Genomic DNA, 26,693 nt, shown 5'->3' on the forward strand with positions numbered 1-26,693 from the left:
AATGCCTTGATCATTTAGGATAGAAATATAGGATATAATGCCATGTAAATCTCCATGCAATCACCAGTAACGATGACAGGATGATAAGATGTTTTACTACCTAATTTGTCCAATAGCGGGACCATATTCAGCCACTTAAATGATATGATTTACAGTGCATTCGGAAAGTATTCTGACCCCTTTACTTTTTCCACATTTTGTTACGTTACAGCCTTATTCTAAAATGGAATATTTTTTCCCCTCATCAATCTACACACAATACCCCATAATGACAAAGCAAAAACAGGTTTTTAGACATTTTTGCAAATGTATTAAACATCAAAAACTGAAATATTACATTTACATAAGTATTCAGATCCTTTACTCATTACTTTGTTGAAGCACCTTTGGCAGCGATTACAGCCTTGTGTCTTCTTGGATATGACGCTACAAGCTTGGCACACCTGTATTTGGGGAGTTTCTCCCATTCTTCTCTGCAGATCCTTTCAAGCTCTGTCAGGTTGGATGGGGAGTGTCGCTGCACAGCTATTTTCAGGTCTCTCCAGAGATGTTAGATCGGGTTCAAGTCCATGCTCTGGCTGGGCCACTCAAGGACATTCAGAGACTTGTCCCGAACCCACTCCTGCCTTGTCTTGGCTGTGAGCTTAGGGTCCTTGTCCTGTTGGAAGGTGAACCTTCGCCCCAGTCTGAAGTCCTGAGCGTTCTGGAGCAGGTTTTCGTCAAGGATCTCTCTGTACTTTGCTCCATTCATCTTTGCCTCGATCCTGACTAGTCTCCCAGTCCCTGCCGCTGAAAAACATCCCCACAGCATGATGCTGCCACCACCATGCTTCACCGTAGGGATGGTGCCAGGTTTCCTCCAGACGTGACGCTTGGCATTCAGGCCAAAGAGTTCAATCTTGGTTTCATCAGACCAGAGAATCTTGTTTCTCATGGTTTGAGACTCCTTTAGGTGCCTTTTGGCAAACTCCAAGCGGGCTGTCATGTGCCTTTTACTGAGGAGTGGCTTCCGTCTGGCCACTCTACCATAAAGGCCTAATTGGTGGAGTGCTGCAGAGATGGTTGTCCTTCTGGAAGGTTCTCCCATCTCCACAGAGGAACTCTGGAGCTCTTCTGTTGTACCTGATCATTAATTGCACCACCTGGTGTCCCAGGTCTAAATCAGTCCCTGATTAGAGGGGAACAATGAAAAGATGCAGTGGAACTGGATTCGAGGTCCAGAGTTGAGTTTGAGGGCTCTACACTATACATTGCTTGTTTTGTCACAAACTGAAATTAGGCTAACTATTAGAATTTTAGCAACCAGGAAATGGTGGAGCAATTCCATATTGCAATAAATTGCCTGAATTGATGCAATAACGATAAATAGAACGATACGTTTATAACATTAATATGCACCACATTTATTTTTATTTGTAACTACTAGTTTGATGGTTGTAGCCATCAATTGTCCCATTAACAATCACCCATATTAGCAAACCTATTTCATTTCAAACTTCACATTTCTCTAGTATAGGCTACTTATCATAATAAGCAAAATGCCTGCGATAAATGATCGATATGGTCAGTGTCAATAACTTTCGGTTTATCGTCCCAGCTCTACTGCAGTGCACAGTACTGTGTCAATAATTTGATGAAGACACAGTTTGGGGCTGAAACATTGTCCTATTAAACACATTGGGAGCATTACACCAGTGTGCAGATTTACTTTTTGTTCTGTGTCAATCATTTGACAGCAAAGCAGAGGAGTTTCTTCCTGGTGCTCTGGGTGTTCCCAAACAGTCTACATCACTGCCCATGTCAGCAATCAGCACAAACAATCAAGGAGGAAGGGAAACCGAACCAAACCCAACAAAAACAAAGCCAGTGAACTGTGTGTACTCCAGTGCTCCGTAAAAGCAATAGTTTGGTCAGCGTGGCATCCTACCAGAGGACGTGTACTTTCTAGCCACTCCAACTCTCTCCCTCATGCTCTCTCGGTCTCACCCTTTTCCTCCTCCAGATTAGTGCAGTAAAATTGTTCTTTTAAGGAGGGATGTGTAACCATCGCTTGGGACACATATTAAACAATCAAAACTGTCTGGACTAAAACATTTCCAGAATGACTTGACAGGAAGACAAGTGACTATTTATTATTATAATCCTGCCCAGCCAAACGCTTACTACTCCTCCCATTCACAGATGGTACTATTGTCCTATCTTCTCTTTAGTCCTCCTTGTCTCCTTGACATTGTTTAGGGTGATTTGTGGATAAGCCTAATTAGAAATATACCAGCATTCCTTTTTAAACTTTAAATAGAACTGGACAGTTGTTTTGATTTGATCCCTTGCTTTCACAATAAAAACCACAGCTAACTGACAATCATGTTTGTCGTAAGACAGCAGAGCAATCATTTTTCATCTATCTCCCCTGCTGTTTGTAAAGAGTAGCCTAGTGGGGTTGTTGACAGGTGGCCCTATTTCATCAACACAATCACAGATGCCTCAGTCTGCACCCCATGTCAACATCAAAGCCTGTCAGATTATATTCAAACTCAATCAAGAATAGTCTGATGGGTGACAATATTAACCTATCACTTGTGAATGATGCCCAGCCTGTGTGTAGTAAGACAAGAAACAACGCATGCCTTTTTGTGTGACTTTTTCTAAATCATACTCGCACACCTCATGTAGCCTAGCCTCTAGGCCTATATGTTTTGATAAGGTTTGTATCACACTAAAGTGGCCAAATAACTTCTTAAAATGAAGCACATTCATCTGCTTTACAACAGGTGTAGAGCCTAACTGGCATACATACACAGCGCGTGAGTTTCAAGTTTGGGGAAGATAATTGTCACTATAAAAATGCCCCTTTATAATAAAAGCATTACATACAGTGCCTTCGGAAAGTATTCAGATCCCTTGACTTTTTCCAAATTTTGTTACGTTACAGCCTTATACTAAAATGGATCAAATAAAATAAATCCCTCAGCAACCTACACACAATACCCCATAACGACAAAGTGAAAACTGGTTTTTAGAAATGTTTGCAAATGTATTAAAAATGAAACACAGAAATACCTTATTTACATAAGTAGTCAGACCCTTTGCTATCAGATTCGAAATTGAGCTCAGGTGCATCCTGTTTCCATTGATCATCCTTGAGATATTTCTACAACTTGATTGGAGTCCACCGGTGGTAAATTCAATTGATTGGACAGGATTTGGAAAGGCACACAACGGTCTATATAAGATCCCACAGTTGACAGTGCATGTCAGAGCAAAAACCAAGCCATGATGTCGAAGGAATTGTCCGTAGAGCTCCGAGACAGCATTGTGTCGAGGCACAGATCTGGTGAAGGGTACCAAAACATTTCTGCAGCATTGAAGGTCCCCACAGTGGCCTCCATCATTCTTAAATCTAAGAAGTTTGGAACCATAGAAAGTTAGCAAAAATAGATAAGATCTTGCTACTGTGGAAAGGAAAATACCTGTCTATTAGTGGAAAAATCCCCCTGATTAACTCTTTAGTCATATCCCTGTTTACCTATTTGCTTATGACCTTGCCTACACCTAGCGACTAGTTTTTTTAATTACATGAACAAAAACTATTCCATTTTATTTGGAACGGCAAGTCAGACAAAATTAAAACGGGCCTATTTATATAATGGATATGAATTCGGAGGGCAGAAATGCTTAAATATTAAAGTATTAGACCTCTCACTAAAGGCTTTAGTCATACAAAAGTGATACTTCAATCTGAACTGGTTCTCTAGCAGATTAGTGAGAATGTCCATGTTCAAGAATGGCCTTTTTCCCTTTATTCAGATTACCTCTCACTTAAATGTTATTTGAAAAATAAATAAATAAATCTCCAAATATCACTATTTTTAAAACAAGCCATAGAAAGTTGGTTGCAATTTCAAATTAACGCACCAGAAAAGACAGAACAAATATTACAACAAATATTATGGTTAAACTCAAATATACTAATTGATTAAAAAAGGAATATGTTTAAAAACTGTATAATCATTGTAAATGATATCATAAATAGGACTAGTGGAGTTGTCACACATGCAGCTAACAAAAATATATTTAATTGTCTGCTCTACTCAAAATTACAACCAATTAATTGCAGCATTACTGCAAAAATGGAAGAAGCAAGTGGAAGGGAGAGAAAGTAAGGAACTTGTCTGTCGGCCCTGCATTAAAGACCAACATTGGTTAAAGAAATGTTTTATAAATAAAAAAGTATACAAAAAAATGACAGCTGTGCCATATAGACTGCAAAATAGTTGGGAAGAGATTTTCGATGTAGCAATTCCATGGCACATGGTTTATGAACTGATACACAAAACAACGCTGGATTTAAAACGTAAGAGTTTTTCAATTTAAATTATTATGCAAAATTCTTGCAACCAATAGAATGTTATATATATGGGGGATACAACCATCCCAGCTCTGCAGATTTTGCTCCGAAGTGACAGAATCATTAGATCATTTGCTTTGGTACTGTCCATATGTAGCTTGTTTTGGTCGCAAGTTCAGGAATGGCTGAAGAATTGCAACATTTACCTGGAGCTAACTCTGCAAATAGCACTGCTGGGTGATTTAAAAAGTAATAGTCAATCGATCAATAATACTCTTAGCAAAAATGTTTATCTTTAATTTACAATCTGTAGAAACTAAAATAAATACAACAACAAAAAACTCAGTCTGCACCAGGGTTTCCGTTATGAAAATGTGGCTCCGGACATTTGACCGACAGCATTTTAATTTAACGAACATTTACCGGACCCATATGCATTGAGTGCGTAACCTGATTAGGGCATCCACCCACGGTGCACAGAATGACAAATCACATTTAGATTATGGTAATAAATCTTAACAGAACATGCAAGTTGAGGATGCAATGACGTGTGTCCTTTGACGATGTTAGAATAACTGTCCACATTAACTTTTCCTCAACCAACAAGATGAGTAACGGACAGCAAATCACTAGCCTATGCATAGACGGCACGTGAATTTCAAGTTTGAGGAAGCACATTTTCACCATAAAATTGCACCTTTACAATAAGCATTTCATGTATCATCGCATTTGCAGGCTTATGCAATACAGCCTACTATTCCTAATGTGATGAGTATTTTGGATAGTCATAATTTAGGCTAATAATATAACTCAATCACTGTTCGCAAAAAAAAGACAGTTTAATGCATGGCTGAGCGCATATAGCGTAGAGGGCTATAGGCTATATCAGATACATTTATTCTTTCTTTGCACGGGAAAAACAGATTTCATGCAATTCTACTACAATTTATATGACTGGAGACATTAGTAGAATATGTTTTAAAACACCCCCAAAGCATAATGTTTCCACCTCCATGTTTGACGGTGGGGATGGTGTTCTTGGGGTCATAGGCAGCATTCCTCCTCCTCCAAACACGGCGAGTTGAGATGATGCCAAAGAGCTCGATTTTGGTCTCATCTGACCACAACACTTTCACCCAGTTCTCCTCTGAATCATTCAGATGTTCATTGGCAAACTTCAGACGGGCCTGTATATGTGCTTTCTTGAGCAGGGGGACCTTGCGGGCGCTGCAGGATTTCAGTCCTTCACGGCGTAGACTATGGTCCCAGCTGCCTTGAGATCATTGACAAGATCCTCCCGTGTAGTTCTGGGCTGATTCCTCACCGTTCTCATGATCATTGCAACTCCACGAGGTGAGATCTTGCATGGAGCCCCAGGCCGAGGGAGATTGACAGTTCTTTTGTGTTTCTTCCATTTGCGAATAATCGCACCAACTGTTGTCACCTTCTCACCAAGCTGCTTGGCGATGGTCTTGTAGCCCATTCCAGCCTTGTGTAGGTCTACAATCTTGTCCCTGACATCCTTGGAGAGCTCTTTGGTCTTGGCCATGGTGGAGAGTTTGGAATCTGATTGATTGATTGCTTCTGTGGACAGGTGTCTTTTATACAGGTAACAAACTGAGATTAGGAGCACTCCCTTTAAGAGTGTGCTCTAATCTCAGCTCGTTACCTGTATAAAAGACACCTGGGAGCCAGAAATCTTTCTGATTGAGAGGGGGTCAAATACTTATTTCCCTCATTAAAATTCAAATCAATTTATGACATTTTTGACATGCGTTTTTCTGTTCAAATAAACCTACCATTAAAATTATAGACTGATCATTTCTTTGTCAGTGGGCAAACGTACAAAATCAGCAGGGGATCAAATACTTTTTTCCCTCACTGTATATATTTTTCTCACCAATCTACACACAATACCCCATAATGACAAAGTAAAAATATGTTGTTAGAAATTTTTGCAAACTTATTGAGCTGTGAGTCTTTCTGGGTAAATCTCTAAGAGCTTTTCCACAATCAAGTAGATTTAAGTCAAAACTGTAACTTGGCCACTCAGGAACATTCACTGTCTTCTTGGTAAGCAACTCCAGTGTAGATTTGGCGTTGTGTTTTAGGTTATTGTCCTGCTGAAAGGTATATTCATCTCCCAGTGTCTGGTGGAAAGCAGACAATCAGGTTTTCAACTTGGATTTTGCCTGTGCTTAGCTTCATTCCATAAATTTTTTATCCTGAGAAACTCCCCAGTCCTTAACGATTACAAGCATACCCATAACATGATGCAGCCACCACTATGCTTGAAAATATGGCGAGTGGTTCTCAGTAATGTGTTGTATTGGATTTGCCCCAAACATAACATTTAGTATTCACAACAAAAAGTCAATTGCTTTGCCACATTTTTTGCAGTATTACTTTAGTGCCTTGTTGCAAACAGGATGAATGTTTTGGAATATTTTTATTCTGTACAGGCTTCCTTCTTTTCACTCTGTCAATAAAGTCAACTAAATTGTTGTTAATCCATCCTCAGTTTTCTCCTATCGCAGCCATTAAACTCTGTGACATGGTGTAATCCCTGAGCGGTTTCTTTAATCTCCGACAACTGAGTTAGGAAGGACGCCTGTATTTTTGTGTGACTGGGTGTATTGATCCACCATCCAAAGTGTAATTAATAACTTCACCATGCTCCAAGGGATATTTAATGTCTACTTTTTAAATGTTTTAACCCATCTACCAATAGGTGCCCTTCTTTGCGAGGCATTGGAAAACCTCCCTGGTCTTTGTGGTTGAATCTGTGTTTGAAATTCACTGCTCGACTGAGGGACCTTACAGATAATTGTATGTGTGGGGTACAGAGATGAGGCAGTCATTCAAAAATCATGTTAAACACTATTGTTGCACACAGAGTGAGTCCATGCAAATTGTGACTTGATAAGCAAATGTTTACTCCTGAACTTATTTAGGCTTCCCATAACAAAGGGGTTGAATAGTTATTGTTTCAGCTTTTAATTTTTAATTATTAGGCAAAAATCTTGAAAAATATTATTCCACTTTGACATTATGGGGTATTGTGTGTAGGCCAGTAACAAAAAAATCTAAATATAATCTATTTTAAATTCAGGCTGTAACACAACAAAATTTTGAAAAAGTTAAGGGGTGTGAATACTTTCTGAAGGCACTGTAATAGGCCTATGAGAAGGGGAGACAAATAGAATATGACGTTCATCCAAAAAAAAAACTTAACTGGCACTGACCCAACAATGATAGAGTGAATATGCCAGTGCTCACTGACCGTGGATATAGCCGATGCTCTCCGCTAGTGCCAATAAGATAGGCTCTAGGCCTACTGTTGTTCGCTCAATTAAGTTGAGGATTTTAATAACTAAAAGACAGATCAGAGTCTTTTCATTGTCTTCTCTTTCCAGCAATAGCCATTTGCTTTCCAAACTATGTTTTCCCCCGATTTAATTTCGAAATATTGCGAGCCTCTCTACCTTTCACTGACAGTCACAAATCAACAATCATCTATTTGGTATTTGCAACGTGCGCTGCCAAATTGTGCGTACTTGCCTTTCCTTCCGACTGTAGGCAATGCCATTTTTAACAATCCACAACTTTTTTATTTTTTAAGGCTAGGGGAAGTTAATTATCCTCTGTGGCCAAATCATGCTTTATTCGCCTATTTTGAATGATTGTATTTATTCATGTATAGACAGGAGTAGGCTAATTAAGCTATATAATTTTGGCTATTTAATTCAATTTACTTAGGGAAAGCTTCCCCTAGCCTCATGGAAGCGCCGCCTATGAGCCTACGTCAATCTACTATCCCCCATAGTAGAAAAGTTTACCTATTCTATTGGTCAGCTTGGTAAGAAACAAATAGCTCAAACAGACTCTGGGACAGTTGTGGGATGATAGATCCCAAATATGGAAGTCTTTATAAAATAATTGCCTCCACAGATATGGTCGGATTTTGCCTAGGCTACTTTGAAGCAAGGTAAAACATGCCTCATGTTTTTCATGTTTTCAAAATGCATACTGCCTCCACCTCATTGCAAAGTGGTGTGTAACACTGTCACGCCCTGGCTCTGGGGACTCTAATATGTTGAGCCAGGGTATAGTATAGTCTATGTGTGTTCTAGGTTTCACTTTCTGGTTTGGTATATCTATGTTGGCCAGGGTGGCTCCCAATCAGAGACGGCTGTAGCTCGTTGTCTCTGATTGGGAGTCATACTTAGGTAGCCGTTAGGCATTCATTTGGTGTGGTTTCTTGTTCGTATTTGGTTTGTGTATTACCATTGACTGTCACGTCATCGTTTTGTTGTTTTGATCGTGTGATCATTCTATAAATAAATATGTTCGCCTTCAACGCTGCGCCTTGGTCCTCCTCTCTGGTAGAAGATCGTGACAGAAGAAACCACCAAGACTTGACCAAGCAGCGTGTCCAGGAGCCATCGCCAGGGAGATCTCTAGCAGATCTCCTTCGCCTCCTCGACTGGGTCAAGCCGGGTGAGGAAGAGAAGGGCTTGACATTGAGGCAGAAGGGCGAAAGGCTGGCGAGGGACATGGAGACCTTGTCCACGGGTAGGAGAGACGCCCAGAACTTTTTTAGGGGGGGGCTAACGCCGTGGACGACGGGCCAGCAGGAGACCGCGGCAGAGCGGCCCAGCGGGTTGGCAGAGGAGGCCGCCAGGTTACGGGGGCCACTGGTCGAAGAGGGGGTGGAAGGTGTAGAGGCACGGCGAGAGGTACTGGGGTGTGTTACCAGTCCGGTCCGGCCCATTCCAGATCCCTGCGTAGGACCAGTGGTGTGTGTCCCCAGTATGGTCCGGCCTGTTCCTGCTCCCCGCACCAAGTCAGTGGTGCGCTCGTCAGCCCGGCTCGGCCCGTTCCTGCTCCCCGCACCAAGTCGGTGGTGCGCTTCGTCAGCCCGGCTCGGCCCGTTCCTGCTCCCGCACCAAGTCAGTGGTGCGCCCGTCAGCCCGGCTCGGCCCGTTCCTGCTCCCCGCACCAAGTCAGTGGTGCACTTCGTCAGCCCGGCTCGGCCCGTTCCTGCTCCCCGCACCAAGTCAGGGGTGCGCTTCGACAGCCCGGCTCGGCCCGCTCCTGCTCCCCACACCAAGCCAGTGGTGTGCGTCGTCAGTCCGGCACGGCCCGTGCCTGTTCCACCGGTGGCTGGTCCGGCACCGTTCAGATGCTTCACGCCGGAGCTAGAGCAATCCGCTCCACTTTCTGGTTTGGTATATCTATGTTGGCCAGGGTGGCTCCCAATCAGAGACGGCTGTAGCTCGTTGTCTCTGATTGGGAGTCATACTTAGGTAGCCGTTAGGCATTCATTTGGTGTGGTTTCTTGTTCGTATTTGGTTTGTGTATTACCATTGACTGTCACGTCATCGTTTTGTTGTTTTGATCGTGTGATCATTCTATAAATAAATATGTTCGCCTTCAACGCTGCGCCTTGGTCCTCCTCTCTGGTAGACGATCGTGACAAACACGCTGATGAAGCCTGTCTTCCATTGCCTAGGCATTTGAATGGCGAATGGGAAGCGCGTTTCAATGATCAGTTGAGGAATACCATTTTTAACTATTTTTAATCGTGGCCCAAAAACGATTTTTAACACACGATTGCATTTAGAATTGTTGCGCAATGATTGGGCTTATAAAAGCGGTGTCTGACAGATTTTCCACTCAAAGGCTCTGTATGTTGTGCGTGTGTGATAAATAAGATGCATAACGAATATACACAGGCGCCAATTTAATTCCACAAAATTATGCCAATTAACCCATAGACCTATAAGCATGACCGATCAAATGTATTTACATCAACTGGTATTTACATCAATGAATAGGCTAAAAAGCATAACTCCGCAATGGGATTTTTTTTCTTATGTCGGACAATTGGCCGGTGCCAATATTATTTATCGGCTTAAAAATAAAATGTACAACCAAAAGCTGGCTATTACCGGCTAATGGAAACCCTGGTCTGCACTCACCCCACACTGCAGCCCCTTGTTAAAAACTTCCAGCGTAACTACAAAGAGAGAGAGGAGCGCTGCAAACAAACAAGCTCTTTGTGTAATGTCCTTGGTGACAGGGACAAGGACACAGTAGCTCCCTCCCGAGTCATGACGAGTTTGTTTGATTCACATGGCCCACCGGGGCTCCCGTTCTTGTGAGCTAGAACTGTAGGGGAGACAAGAGTACAATTCAAATTGTCATTCATTCGCTTGGGATACATACCTCACATTCGCTAGGTACCACCTAAACTGTCACTCAAAGGGAGCTGATTACATGCAAAAATATGGAAGAAGCAAGCCAACTTTTTGTTGATTGAGCTTGGAAGGTGTCCCAACTGACACATCCAGAGTAAAGACTGATTATGATGTTTGGAAAGTGTCGCTTTTGTATCCCAGAATAAAAGTATTTTTACTTTTGGCTTTTAGGCTAGCCTTTGTCATAAGTGTGAGGGCTATTTGCAAGTGGAACTCAAATCACTGCAAACAAAGGTCTGTTGTACGTTAACAAGCACCGTCTGCTCAAATCACATACATCAACAGAGCATGTCTGCAGGAGTTACCGAGGTCTACGTGACAGGGTTAGCACTGTATGTGTGAGTTCATTACAACTGACAGTTGAGTGAGTGAAAGGTAGAGTGAGTGGTGAAAAAGGAGCAACACTAGTTTCCCATAACCCATGAGCTCCTATCCTAGAGGGACAACTCTGCTGACTGTGCACATCCTGCCTACCCTGCCCTGTGCCACTCTTTAATATCTCACTGTTAAACCACAATGCCCCATTTGCATCAGGTGCGTGCTGTGATCTGCTCTCACAGTGGAGAAAACTACATTCCTGACAGAGTGGCAGCGGTAGGCAAAATAGTTTTTAAAGGTTGCCTCTATTCATTCACAGTATGGTCATTAACCATGACGAATATCTGGAAGCCATTTATGCCACCCAGTTATAACTATGGAAGACTCAAAGAAGCCAGAATATAACCTAAGAAGCAATGGCAACTCTTAGGTTGCCCATGTGCCATCATGTAGCCTAGTTACTTTGCATGAAACTACAGTTTAGGTAAATAAGACCTACATGAAATAGCCTAATGGTTGAATTGTAAGTTACAAACTTAACCTAGTTACTGTGTAGTTGCATGTAAATAGCCTAATGCACACCACAAAATGAAGACGTAAGCCAACTAGTTTAATGGATTCTGTACAACTTTATAGAGCGACAGAAACATTCAGATTGACTTCGGTCATTCCAGAACAACAGAGTGCTTAGAATCTAGAAGAAAAAAACAGCACATCACAACAGTATAGCCTACTTCCTAAGGCTGTATTAAACAACAGCATGTTATGAAAAACATTAATTGAACATCATGTCACTAAAAGGAAAACAGAGCTCTGGAAGAAGTGCTGCAACACAGCTTCATAGGCAGCAGCAGCATTGCTTACTGTTTAATCCCAGTTAGAGCCAAATTCACGAGTGGACGTCCCATGATGCCAGGGATGGAGGTCAATATGTTACATTCACTAATGGACTACTACTGTAGTACCAGCCAGGGTGCTGCTGTACAGCCTGCATGGCTACAGCTACGTCCCAAATCTTTCCGATAGGGCTGGTCTAAAGTAGTGCACTATAGGGAATAGAGTGCCATTTGGGAAGCATGACTAACTCTGTTCTGACAGTCACATCTGTCAGGGGAGGAGGGTGGGGGCTCAGCAGCCTCAGAGCCTCAGTGGCCACAGCCAGCCTGCTGCCCACATAGCCAGCACACTCCCTACACAGCAAGCCCACTCCCCACACAGCCAGCCCGCTCCCCACACAGCCAGCCTGCTCCCCACACAGCCAGCCCGCTCCCAACACACCCAGCCCGCTCCCCACACAGCCAGCCCGCTCCCCACACAGCCAGCCCGCTCCCCACACAGCCAGCCTGCTCCCCACACAGCCAGCCCGCTCCCAACACACCCAGCCCGCTCCCCACACAGCCAGCCTGCTCCCCACACAGCCAGCCCGCTCCCAACACACCCAGCCCGCTCCCCACACAGCCAGCCCGCTCCCCACACAGCCATCCCGCTACCAACACAGCCAGCCCACTCCCCACACAGCCAGCTCGCTCCCCACACAGCCACCCCGCTCCCCACACAGCCAGCCCGCTCCCCACACAGCCAGCCCGTTCCCCACACAGCCAGCACACTCCCCACACAGCAAGCCGGCAGCCACCACTTCCCACAATAAAGCACAACACTCATCTTCTGATGGGCCTTCCTTCAAAAGAGCCTTTTAATGTGATTGGGAGATTTCAGACAGAGTCTGCTGTTGCCTCACAAGTGAGATTAAGAGAAGATCAGATGGGATATAACAGCTGCACATCACAGCTTCTTTTGAAGCCTTGTATAGCAATTATAATGTCTTGCTTTTCCAAAACATAGCAAGGCCAGAGTTGGTTTGTTGTGTGTACTGTGTAGACTTATTGAAATTGCTTCAAAATACTTTGGGTGACTCTGAAGACTTTGTCCAATAAGAGGAAGAACCAAATAATGATGAACCAAACTTCTTTGACAATATATATAATAAATTATCAACTCTGCAAGCAATTCAAGACTATATTATTATGGTGGGAGACTATAATACAGTTTTAAATAGCTCAATGGACTGTAAAGGAAATCACACTACAAACAATCACCCTCATGCTCTTAAGGAAATCGTGAATGTCATGGATACATTAGAACTAGTAGATATATGGAGGCTTAAATATCCTGATCTAGTGGGATATACATGGCGGAGACTCAATCAAGCTAGTCATCTTGACTTCTTTCTTATGTCATTTTCGTTGGCACCAAAAATTTAAAAAGTGTTGATAGGGGACAGAATGCGGTCGGACCATCATATAATTAAATCATATACATTACTCTTACAGAATTTCACGTGGGCGAGGATATTGGAAATTTAATAAAAGCCTATTGGATGATAACTTGTTTTTAACTAGGACAGAGGAATTTATAACTGATTTTTTCCGACATAACATAGGTACAGCAAATCCCCTTATTGTATGCGACACCTTTAAATGTGCCTTTAGAGGCCATGCAACTCAATACTCATCTCGAAAACAAAAGCAATTTAGGTCAAAAGAGTCCACACTAACAAAGGAAATAGAAGGTCTAACAGAACAGATAGATAGCAATAAAAACTGTAACATAGAGGCTCAGAATAAATTAGAGGAAAAACTAAAAGAAATGGAGAAACTTATTCAAGAAAAATCAAGTGTAATATATTATAAAAATAAAGCAAACTGGATGGCATATGGGGAAAAATGCACCAAATTATTTTTTAATCTTGAACATAGGAATGCTACCAAAAATAATTTATTGAAACTGGTTACAAATGACGGCGTCACCCATGATTCACCAAATGATATTTTGAAGGAGGAAACAAAGTACTTTAAGCATATGTTTTCGTTTCAGTCGCCTCCATCTCCTCTAACTGAAGCAAATTGTAGAGATTGTTTTTCTATTGATAATGTAAAATTAACAGCCATACAGAAAGACTCATGTGAAGGTGAAACTTCTGGATGCAATTAAAGACTTTAAGTCCGGGAAAACTCCAGGGTTGGATGGCATACCAGTCGAGGTATACCAAACCTTTTTTGATATACTCAGAGGACAGATATTAGCATGTTTTAACCACTCCTACAGTGAGGGAAAAAAGTATTTGATCCCCTGCTGATTTTGTGCGATTGCCCACTGACAAAGACATGATCAGTCTATCATTTTAATGGTAGGTTTATTTGAACAGTGAGAGACAGAATAACAAACAAAAAAATCCAGAGAAACGCATGTCAAAAATGTTATAAATTGATTTGCATTTTAATAAGGGAAATAAGTATTTGATCCCTCTGCAAAACATGACTTAGTACTTGGTGGCAAAACCCTTGTTGGTAATCACAGAGGTCAGACATTTCTTGTAGTTGGCCACCAGGTTTGCACATATCTCAGGAGGGATTTTGTCCCACTCCTCTTTGCAGGTCTTCTCCAAGTCATTAAGGTTTCGAGGCTGATGTTTGGCAACTCAAACCTTCAGCTCCCTCCACAGATTTTCTATGGGATTAAGGTCTGGAGACTGGCTAGGCCACTCCAGGACCTTAATGTGCTTCTTCTTGAGCCACTCCTTTGTTGCCTTGGCCGTGTGTTTTGGGTCATTGTCATGCTGGAATACCCATCCACGACCCATTTTCAATGCCCTGGCTGAGGGAAGGAGGTCCTCACCCAAGATTTGACGGTACATGGCCCTGTCCATCGTCCCTTTGATGCGGTGAAGTTGTCCTGTCCCCTTTGCAGAAAAACACCCCCAAAGCATAATGTTTCCACCTCCATGTTTGACGGTGGGGATGGTGTTCTTGGGGTCATAGGCAGCATTCCTCCTCCTCCAAACACGGCGAGTTGAGTTGATGCCAAAGAGCTCGATTTTGGTCTCATCTGACCACAACACTTTCACCCAGTTCTCCTCTGAATCATTCAGATGTTCATTGGCAAACTTCAGACGGGCCTGTATATGTGCTTTCTTGAGCAGGGGGGCCTTGCAGGCGCTGCAGGATTTCAGTCCTTCACGGCGTAGTGTGTTACCAATTGTTTTCTTGGTGACTATGGTCCCAGCTGCCTTGAGATCATTGACAAGATCCTCCCGTGTAGTTCTGGGCTGATTCCTCACCGTTCTCATGATCATTGCAACTCCACGAGGTGAGATCTTGCATGGAGCCCCAGGCCGAGGGAGATTGACAGTTCTTTTGGGTTTCTTCCATTTGCGAATAATCGCACCAACTGTTGTCACCTTCTCACCAAGCTGCTTGGCGATGGTCTTGTAGCCCATTCCAGCCTTGTGTAGGTCTACAATCTTGTCCCTGACATCCTTGGAGAGCTCTTTGGTCTTGGCCATGGTGGAGAGTTTGGAATCTGATTGATTGATTGCTTCTGTGGACAGGTGTCTTTTATACAGGTAATAAACTGAGATTAGGAGCACTCCCTTTAAGAGTGTGCTCTAATCTCAGCTCGTTACCTGTATAAAAGACACCTGGGAGCCAGAAATCTTTCTGATTGAGAGGGGGTCAAATACTTACTACAATTAAAATTATAGACTGATCATTTCTTTGTCAGTGGGCAAACGTACAAAATCAGCAGGGGATCAAATACTTTTTTCCCTCACTGTATGTAAATGGTAGATTATCAGACACTCATTTACATTTTAGTCATTTAGCAGACGCTCTTATCCAGAGCGACTTACAGGAGCAATTAGGGTTAAGTGCCTTGCTTAAGGGCACAGCGACAGATTTTTCACCTAGTCGGCTCTGGGATTAGAACCAGCGACCTTTCGGTTACTGGCACAACGCTCTTACCCACTAAGCTACCTGCCGCCCCACTCAAGTCGTGGTTAAACTCAAATATACTAATTGATAAAACACCTTTTATTTTTGACAAAATGTTTAAAAAACGTATAATCTTCGTAAATGATATTATCGGTAGGACTGGTGGAGTTATGTCGCACATGCAGCTAACAAAAACATATGGAAATGTCTGCTCTACCCAAAATTACAACCAAATAATTGCAGCATTACCGCAAAAATGGAAAAGGAAAGTGAAAGGGGGAAAAAGTAATTAACTTGTCTGTTGGCCTTGCATTAAAGAATGTAATTGGTTAAAGAAAATTGTGATAAATAAAAAAGTATGCCAGTTTCATTGAAGGACCAAAGGATTGACAGCCGTCCCATATAGATTGCAAAATAGTTGGGAAGAGATTTTTGACGTACCGATTCCATGGCATAGTGTTTATGAATTGATACGCAAAACGACGCCAGATTCAAAACTTAGAATTTTTCAATTGAAATTATGATATAAAATTCTTGCTACCAATAGAATGTTATTTATATGGGGGATACAATCTTCCCAGCTCTGCAGATTTTGCTGCGAAGAGAATCATTAGATAATTTGTTTTGGTACTGTCCATTTGTAGATTGTTTTTGGACACAGGTCCAGGAATGGCTAAAGTATTGCAATATTTACTTGGAGCTGACCCTGCAAATAGCACTACTGGGTGATCTGAAAAGTCATAGCAAAAATGTTTATATTCAATTTACGATCTGTAGAAACAATGAGAATAGAAAGGTTCAGAACTTTTGTAAAACATCACAGTACAGTTGAAAAATATATGGCAAATAGAAATCCAATATGGATGGTGTTACGAGATACAGTGGGGGAAAAAAGTATTTAGTCAGCCACCAATTGTGCAAGTTCTCCCACTTAAAAAGATGAGAGAGGCCTGTAATTTTCATCATAGGTACACGTCAACTATGACAGACAAATTGAGAAGAAAATAAATCAAGAAAATCACATTGTAGGAATTTTCATGAATTTATTTGCAAATTATGGTGGAAAATAAGTATTTGGTCACCTACAAACAAGCAAGATTTCTGGCTCTCACAGACCTGTAACTTCTTATTTAAGAGGCTCCTCTGTCCTCCACTCGTTACCTGTATTAATGGCACCTGTTTGAACTTGTTATCAGTATAAAAGACACCTGTCCACAACCTCAAACAGTCACACTCCAAACTCCACTATGGCCAAGACCAAAGAGCTGTCAAAGGACACCAGAAACAAAATTGTAGACCTGCACCAGGCTGGGAAGACTGAATCTGCAATAGGTAAGCAGCTTGGTTTGAAGAAATCAACTGTGGGAGCAATTATTAGGAAATGGAAGACATACAAGACCACTGATAATCTCCCTCAATCTGGGGCTCCACGCAAGATCTCACCCCGTGGGGGTCAAAATGATCACAAGAACGGTGAGCAAAAATCCCAGAACCACACGGGGGGACCTAGTGAATGACCTGCAGAGAGCTGGGACCAAAGTAACAAAGCCTACCATCAGTAACACACTACGCCGCCAGGGACTCAAATCCTGCAGTGCCAGACGTGTCCCCCTGCTTAAGCCAGTACATGTCCAGGCCCGTCTGAAGTTTGCTAGAGTGCATTTGGATGATCCAGAAGAGGATTGGGAGAATGTCATATGGTCAGATGAAACCAAAATAGAACTTTTTGGTAAAAACTCAACTCGTCTTGTTTGGAGGACAAAGAATGCTGAGTTGCATCCAAAGAACACCATACCTACTGTGAAGCATGGGGGTGGAAACATCATGCTTTGGGGCTGTTTTTCTGCAAAGGGACCAGGACGACTGATCCGTGTAAAGGAAAGAATGAATGGTGCCATGTATCGTGAGATTTTGAGTGAAAACCTCCTTCCATCAGCAAGGGCATTGAAGATGAAATGTGGCTGGGTCTTTCAGCATGACAATGATCACAAACACACCGCCCGGGCAATGAAGGAGTGGCTTCATAAGAAGCATTTCAAGGTCCTGGAGTGGCCTAGCCAGTCTCCAGATCTCAACCCCATAGAAAATCTTTGGAGGGAGTTGAAAGTCTGTGTTGCCCAGCGACAGCCCCAAAACATCACTGCTCTAGAGGAGATCTGCATGGAGGAATGGGCCAAAATACCAGCAACAGTGTGTGAAAACCTTGTGAAGACTTACAGAAAACGTTTGACCTGTGTCATTGCCAACAAAGGGTATATAACAAAGTATTGAGAAACTTTTGTTATTGACCAAATACTTATTTTCCACCATAATTTGCAAATAAATTCATTAAAAATCCTACAATGTGATTTTCTGGATTTTTTTTCCTCATTTTGTCTGTCATAGTTGACGTGTACCTATTATGAAAATTACAGGCCTCTCTCATCTTTTTAAGTGGGAGAACTTGCACAATTGGTGGCTGACTAAATACTTTTTTCCCCCACTGTATGTATATATTGGATTACTGCAACTCGCTGTTGACTGGGCTCCCTGCCTGTGCCATTAAACCCCTACAACTCATCCAGAATGCCGCAGCCCGTCTGGTGTTCAACCTTCCCAAGTTCTCTCACGTCACCCCGCTCCTCCGCACACTCCACTGGCTTCCAGTTGAAGCTCGCATCTGCTACAAGACCATGGTGCTTGCCTACGGAGCTGTGAGGGGAACGGCACCTCCGTACCTTCAGGCTCTGATCAGTCCCTACACCCAAACGAGGGCATTGCGTTCATCCACATCTGGCCTGCTGGCCCCACTAACTCTGCGGAAGCACAGTTCCCGCTCAGCCCAGTCAAAACTGTTCGCTGCTCTGGCACCCCAATGGTGGAACAAGCTCCCTCACAACGCTAGGACAGCGGAGTCACTCACCACCTTCCAGAGACACTTGAAACCCCACCTCTTTAAGGAATACCTGGAATAGTATAAAGTCATCCTTCTACCCCCCCTTACCCCACCACCACCACCAAAAAAAAAAAAAAAAAACATATTGTAAAGTGGTTATCCCACTGGCTATAAGGTGAATGCACCAATTTGTAAGTCGCTCTGGATAAGAGCGTCTGCTAAATGACGTAAATGTAAATGTAAATATATATTTGCGAGTAAAAAAACATATGGGGGATTGGAAGTGATGCAGACAATTACATTGATGGAAGTTACAATCTATCTGAAATATTAAAGCTGATCTACCCTCTAAAAAAATATATATATAAAAAAACAAAAACAAAAATAAGATGATTAAATAACTACTTCACACAGTGAAATAACCAGTAGTCATAAACACTCTCACATTTAAACATTCTACTCTTGGGCAAAGATCTAAGAAAATAAAAAAGAAGCAATACTTCATGAAAATGAACGTGGGGAACATTGCATGACATAAAGTGATTACATTATTATTTTACATTTTAGTAGACGCTCTTATCCAGAGCGACTTACAGTTAGTGAGTGCATACATTTTTTCATACTGGTCCCTCGTGGGAATCAAACCCACAACCCTGGCGTTGCAAGTGCCATGCTCTACCAACTGAGCTACACGGGACTATTATGAGTTACTACATTATCTGTTAGTTATTACATGATAATTTGCTGTAGGCTATGCCTGCAGGGCCCTTCACTCGTAACCCCCCTCTTACTGTTTTTCACAAAACAAACCAAAAATAATAAGAGGAAGAAAAATGATGGTAATGTATTAGTAACATAGAGATATTGTTGCGAGAGACTAATAGAGTACATCAGTAATGGCGCCTTTTTGTAGGCACTAACGGAAGCTAACTCTGCAATGGCTCGTTGGCCAAAGCCTATGGGGAAATGAATGGGTTTTTTGTGGGGTTTTTGGATAAACAACAAAAATAAGGTATTCGGTAAACACAGGTTTAGGAGATCTTATACTTGTTGTTCTATGAGATCATCTTCATCAACCAACATCACTTTGTGAATTTTTAAGTGGTCCTCTGTAGCTCAGCTGGTAGAGCACTGTGTTTGTAACGCCAAGGTAGTGGGTTCGATCCCTGGGACCACCCATACACAAAAATTTATGCACGCATGACTGTAAGTCGCTTTGGATAAAAGCGTCTGCTAAATGGCATATTATTATTTACAGTGCATTCGGAAAGTATTCGGACCCCTTGACTTTTTCTACATTTTGTTACGTTACAGCCTTATTCTAAAATTGATTAAATCGTTTTTTTCCCCTCATCAATCTACACACAATACCCCATAACGACAAAACAAAAACAGGTTTTTAGACATTTTTGCAAATTTATAGAAGAAAATAAAACTGAAATATTACATTTACATAAGTATTCAGACCCTTTACTCAGTACTTCCTTGAAGCACCTTTGGCAGCGCAAAAAATTTTTTGTTCTAAAAACCTGTTTTCGATTAGTCATTATGGGGTATTTTGTGTAGATTGATGAGGATTTTTATTTATTTAATCAATTTTAGAATAAGGCTGTAATGTAACAAAATGTGGAAAAAGTCAAGGGGTTTGAATACTTTCAGAATGCACTGTATGTAATCAAAACAAGCACATAGAGCACATAAAGGCTTAATAATTAATAAAGGTAATGTTACCTGACTGATATCTCATAGAACAAAAGGTATAAGATCTCCTAAGCCTGTGTTAACCTTATTTTCTGCATTTATCCCAATTAATTTCCCCCATAGGAATGGCCAACGAACCAGAGGTAGAAAATGCTAACTAATTTCAGGTTTTTAGGACTACAAGCTGACGAGCTCGATTGTGTGATGTCCTCCTACCTCACAAAGTTACTACAAACTAAAGGCCAAACTGATGCTGTAGTACGGCGCATTAGACCTGTTCTTTGCATGTCTTTTTCAAATCTATTTTCATTTTGAGCCTGTAATTTAGGTGGATCCATTACTAAATTATTTACTTTTATTGCGGAGGAACCACACAGCCCTGAGAGAAGAAAACACCAAACTATGGTCTTCAATTACAGACCTCACAGTTTGGTGGAACCATGCCTGTGACTATCCCCTCCCCTCCACAGTCGACCTCATCAGTCTTTCTATACTCTGGGAGTGCTGAAAATGACACATTCAGGGGATTTCGTCTACCCTCCATCTCTATCAAATCTGCTCTTCTTAAAATCCCCCACAGTCCATACAGTCAGAGGAATCCCTAACACTGTTCAACACTAGTCTACACACTACATCACCTTTTACTGCAAAAATATAGCTCCTAAGCACTATTTATCTACTGTCTGACTGTTAAGATTTATGAACCCCATAAATAATGTGGTCGTAAAGAGAGTGAGAAAGATGGCATACATGCAGGCGTGGTTGTGTAGATGGGGAGTTATTACCAATCCCGGCTATAATGGGGTCATATCAGATTACTTCAGACTAAAACAACAATAATACAGATCAGTGATTTACTGTTATTTGCTTTGGTTAATGTCTGTTCTGGTTCATCTTTTACTAAAATAAACTGTAGTACAGTATGTGTTGTGTCCTGCTATGAGTATGGGGTATAGTATGGTATAGGTTACATCTCAAATGACACCCTATTCGCTATATTGTGCATTATCTTTGACCAGAGCCTATGGGCCCTGGTCAAAAGAAGTGCACTATAAAGAGAATATGGTGTCATTTGGGACTCAACCACAGAGTGGGGTATAGTATGCCTCCCTCCCCAGCTGCTCTGTTTGTGACAGCGAGACTGGAAGGTGCTCTGAAATGGAGCCCAACTGCAGGTCAATACTTCCAGACTCTGCGGCTGCAGTGCTTTTCCTCTCTCAGTCACTGAAATGTCTTCATTTCCCCTGCCGCTACACACACCCAGCCTTAAGAGGCTCCGCTTCTCTCCCCTGCTCGCCTCTCCTCCGCCTGACATGTTCCATTTCTTTCTCCTGTTTTTATTTCTCCATTTCCCAAACTTAGCAACCTTTTGTAGTGGGGCTACCTGTTCTGTCTTCCCTATTGTATAGAAGCCTCCTTAATCCTCACATCATTCAGTCTCAACTCCCTATTTTTCCTCAAGCAGCAGCATAGGCACTGACATGTGGCATGGGATTTAGGAAATTAAAGTCTGTATTATTAGGAGATTCATGTGAGGTTAAATCAATGCAAGTCATTCAGGATATCATGATTCCAGTAGTTTGCTAAATCACTGTCACCCTTGAGATCAATGAAACATGATCCCATGGCTAAATTTTAATGTGGGGAATCTGAGAGGGGGGAATTTTTCTTAAAACTTTGTTACTATAGAGTATTACAGTATGAGTCATAATACCCATAAAACCTAGCGGTCAAACAAGGAAATGGTTTCGATAAGACCTCCAAGCCATAAGACTGCTAAACAATTAATCAAATGGCCACCCGGACTATTTACACTGACACCCCTCCCCCCTTTGTTTTTACACTTCTGCTACTCGCTGTTTATTATCTATGCATAGTCACTTTACCCCTACCTACCTACAAATTACCTCGACTAACCTGTAATATTTAGTAAATATTTTCTTAACTCTATTTCTTGAACTGTAAGTAAGCATTTCACGGTAAGGTCTACACCTGTTATATTCGGCGCATGTGACAAATAAAATTAGATTTAGATTTGAATCTTTTTTCCACCATTCATTTTTCCCATAGGGGATTTTAGAAACACTTAAAATAAGGTATGTGTTTCGTGTAGGCCTACCGTGGCGTGACATTTTGATAACCGTGTAAATCTCTCTAGGACAATGTGACATTTATAAATATATTAGCCTGTATTTACCCCCCAAAAATGAAATGCTAACTAGCTGCTAATGTGGCTATCATAAAGAACTACAAATGCCATGATGATCTGGACGAGACTGCCGAATCGAGGCAAAATTTTGTAATGAATAAATTGGCAACATTTCTTTCAATTGACAATTCTGTGAACTGTCTTGTGCAAGTTTTAAATTGACACAATACCGTTAGCAAAGGTGTCAGCTAGAGATGATGTGCAGGAGCTGGAAGGGATTTGTAGTCTTGCATGATGTCTACTCATCATTTTTAAATTTGAGAGTAAATAGAGCCGAATATATTGATCAAAGTCACCATGTCTGAGAGAGATTTACATGGTTATCAAAACGTCACGCCAGGGTAAGCCTACACCAAACACAGCCCTTATTTTAAGTGTTTCTAAAATTCCCTATGGGAAAAATGAAAGGTGGAAAAACAATTGGAACCATTTCCTGTTTGACAGCTATGTTTTATGTGGTCCTCTGTAGCTCAGCTGGTAGAGCACAGCGCTTGTAATGCCAAGGTAGTGAGTTCGATCCCTGGGACCACCCATACACAAAAATGTATGCACGCATGACTGTAAGTCGCTTTGGATAAAAGCATCTGCTAAATGGCATATTATTATGGGTATTATGACACCTCCACTGTGGGGCCAAATATTTTTGTAACTAAGATAGACCACAGCCTGTCGTTTCCAATGGGAACAAATGAGTCAGTGGGCAGAACAAGCAAGGAGGTAGGCAGAGTCAAGCACTAGATATCGAGATCCTATTGGCGCGTTCTAGCAAACATTTGCCGATTTCCGTTAGGGAACGCCTACTCTGTGAAATCCGCGTGTGCAACAACTCAATTCGCCTTTGCACTCCTTCTAAACAACTGCAGTTTTTTTTTTTTTTACTTTGGTAAAGTCTACAAAACTTTGTCCACTCTTTTCGGCACAGATTCCAGTTTTACGAACAGAAAACTGTATTGAGATCAAATGTTTAATTGATGAGAAAATGTGCAGAATGATGGGCCAGAATCCATCTCGTTCCATCTTCTCCCACTGCCGGCCAATGGGCTTCCTCTCACTACCATATATCTGGTAGTGAGTGGAAACGCCAAGTGGATATTTCACATTTATACGTCCAGTGAAATATCTGTCTCAGTCATTGTTCTATCTGTGGTGGGGCTCTATTCCAATCACTAGCTTGCGCCAGTCAAGTGAACGGTCTGTCATTCCACTCAAGAAAGAATAGAAACAGCAAACTTCATTAAAGCGCACAACAAACGAAATGGTCTGACACCTGAGATTAGCTAACGTTAGTTAGTTTTCAGAACACTATATCAGTTACTGTAAATAGATGCGGCAGAGCCACACAATAGATCAAGCAACATTTCTGTAGTTGCGATGGCAAATTTCGATTCGAAAGATGCCGGGGTAAAAGTGAACTTCATTACATTTGTTAGTAATAACGTACAGTAGCTAATGGAGTAAATACTAGAACGTTAACTAGCCTTGGGTTCATTATTTAACTGAGGGAATATTAGCTAACTTTAACAGAGACAATTCACACAAACAACCTATTCGTCCCAACAAAACTGGTAACTCGCGACTGTACACACACACACACACACACACACACACACACAAGACAGCACAACCCACTTCGACACACAGGTCGTTCCCATTCCGGCCATAGAATTAGCATTCCCGTTAGCAAAGCTAGCTAGCTACAGTACTTTATCACGTAACGTTAGCTACCAACAACAACTTCAATATCCAGAACTTTAAAATACATTCGTAAATCGAGAAGTTAAAGGAAACTAATAACTTACAGGTAAACCCATAAATGAGAAGCAAAACTGTGGCGGCTTGCAGTCCATTGAGCGGCAGAGTCTTGTGGTAATCGAGTAGCAATCTTTTCGCCATGATTTCCCAGTGCACTTTCGCTCCTTACCTCGTTCAGCTTCTACGTCTGTTCTACTGCTGATTGCTTGCTTGCTTCTCTAGCAACTCCTCTCCATAGCGACCGCCCGGGCGCGTGAGCTGTAGCACTTCTGGGATTGACAGGGGCTCTCACACACCTTAATCAGTCAACAAATTCATTTGTTTATGCAACTTGTAAATACATGCATCAATTCTACAGTGTATAGCTAAGTAGTTAATGTGTCAATACTTTATAGACCTTTATTAGACTTAAACCCCTTATTATCGACCAATGACTAAATGAAATTGAAATGGTGCACTGCAAATTATCTTATATCAGTCATCCACTCAGGAATAGCTCAAATATAATTTCACAATTAGGCATATTTTTGTTGTGATACTGTACTTCATATGGCATTTCATTTCTATCAGTTGTGTAATGGAGTCGATCCTGTGTCAGTGATCACTTTGAGAATGATTCCTTGTCTGACAGACATTAATCAAATAAACATTTAAGAGAGGGCAAGACCTGAGTCAAGATCCTTTAAAACGTGTTAATTAAGTCTAAACAGCAGTGTTGGGATGGTTTACAGCCCCTTTAAAGGAAACACAGCAGGTCTGGAGTTAATGTTCCCTCAAACCAAATAGCATAGCACCATTGCTAGGTTACCACAAAATTAACAATAAAGTCTCCATTTGGATGAGTGATAATCTTCTCATCAATGAGAATGATGGTTTTATCAGAAAGTATTCACACCTCTTGACATTTTCAACATTTTGTTGTGTTACAGCCTGAATTTAAAATGGATTAAATTGAGATTTTGTTATCAATGGCCTACACACAATACCCCATAATGTCAAAGTTGAATTATATATTTTGAAATTTTTACAAATTAATTAAAAATGAAAAGCTGAAATATCTTGAGTCAATAAGTATTCGGCCCCTTTGTTATGGCAAACCTAAATAAGTTCAGGAGTAAAAATTTGCTTAACAAGTCACATAATAAGTTGCATGGACTCACTCAGTGTGCAATAATAGTGTTTAACATATTTTTTGAACGATTGCCTCATCTCTGTACCCCACACATACAATTACCTGTAAGGTCCCTCAGTCGAGCAGTGAATTTCAAACACAGATTCAACCACAAAGACCAAGGAGGTTTTCCAATGCCTCGCAAAGAAGGGCAGGTATTGGTAGATGGGTAAAAATAAAAAAGCAGACATTGAATATCCCTTTGAGCATGGTGAAGTTATTAATTAAACTTTGGATGGTGTATCAATACACCCAGTCACTACAAAGATACAGACATCCTTCCTAACTCAGTTGCCGGAGAGGAAGGAAACCGCTCAGGGATTTCACCCTGAGGCCAATGGTGACTTTAAAACAGTTACAGAGTTTAATGGCTGCGATAGGAGAAAACTGAGGATGGATCAACAACATTGTAGTTAATCCACAATACTAACCTAATTGACAGAGTGAAATGAAGGAAGCCTGTAAAGAATACAAATATTCCAAAACATGCATCATGTTTGCAACAAGGCACAAAAGTAATAATGCATAAAATGTGGCAAAGCAATTTACTTTTTGTCTTGAATACAAAGTGTTATGTTTGGGGCAAATCCAATACAACACATTACTGAGTACCACTCTCCATATTTTCAAGCATTGTGGTGTCTGCGTCATGTTATGGGTATGCTTGTAATCGTTAAGGACTGAGGAGTTTTTCTGGATAAAAAATTAACATAATGGAGCTAAGCACAGGCAAAATCCTAGAGGAAAACCTGACTCAGTCTGCTTTCCACCAGACACTGGGAGATTAATTCACCTTTCAGCAGGACAGTAACCTAAAACACAACGCCAAATATACACTGGAGTTGCTTACCAAGAAGACAGTGAATGTTCCTGATTTGCCAAGTTAGTTTTGACTTAAATCTACTTGAAAATGTATGGCAAGACCTGAACATGTTTGCTTAGAAAGGATCAACAACCAACTTGACAGAGCTTGAGGAAATTTGAAAAGAATAATGGTTAAATGTTGCACAATCCAGGTGTGGAAAGCTCTTAGAGACTTACCCAGAAAGACACAAAGCTGTAATCACTGCCAAAGGTGGTTCTACAAAGTATTGACTCAGGGGAGTGAATACTTATGTAAATGAGATATTTCTGTATTTCATTTTCAATCAATTTACAAACATTTCTAAAAACATGTTTCACTTTGTCATTATGGGGCATTGTGTGTAGATGGGTGAGAAAAAAAATCGATTTAATCAATTTTTTATTCAGACTGTAACACAACAAAATGTGGAATATGTCAAGGGG

The 26,693-nt window shown here is 41.4% G+C and overlaps 1 protein-coding gene across 1 annotated transcript in view; it reads right to left on the minus strand.

The window, feature by feature from the left end:
- LOC121567938 (nectin-3-like protein) overlaps positions 1-24,430 on the minus strand; it is an 88,347-nt gene extending 63,917 nt beyond the window's left edge. Inside the window, exon 1 of the mRNA XM_041878332.2 lies at positions 24,283-24,430. Coding sequence (XP_041734266.2) covers positions 24,283-24,376 — 94 coding nt within the window. The 5' untranslated portion in view covers positions 24,377-24,430. The remainder of the gene's footprint in view (positions 1-24,282) is intronic.
- Positions 24,431-26,693: the final 2,263 nt, after the last annotated feature.

This window comes from Coregonus clupeaformis, chromosome 6 (genome assembly GCF_020615455.1).
Source record: "Coregonus clupeaformis isolate EN_2021a chromosome 6, ASM2061545v1, whole genome shotgun sequence".
Classification (NCBI taxonomy): domain Eukaryota; kingdom Metazoa; phylum Chordata; class Actinopteri; order Salmoniformes; family Salmonidae; genus Coregonus; species Coregonus clupeaformis.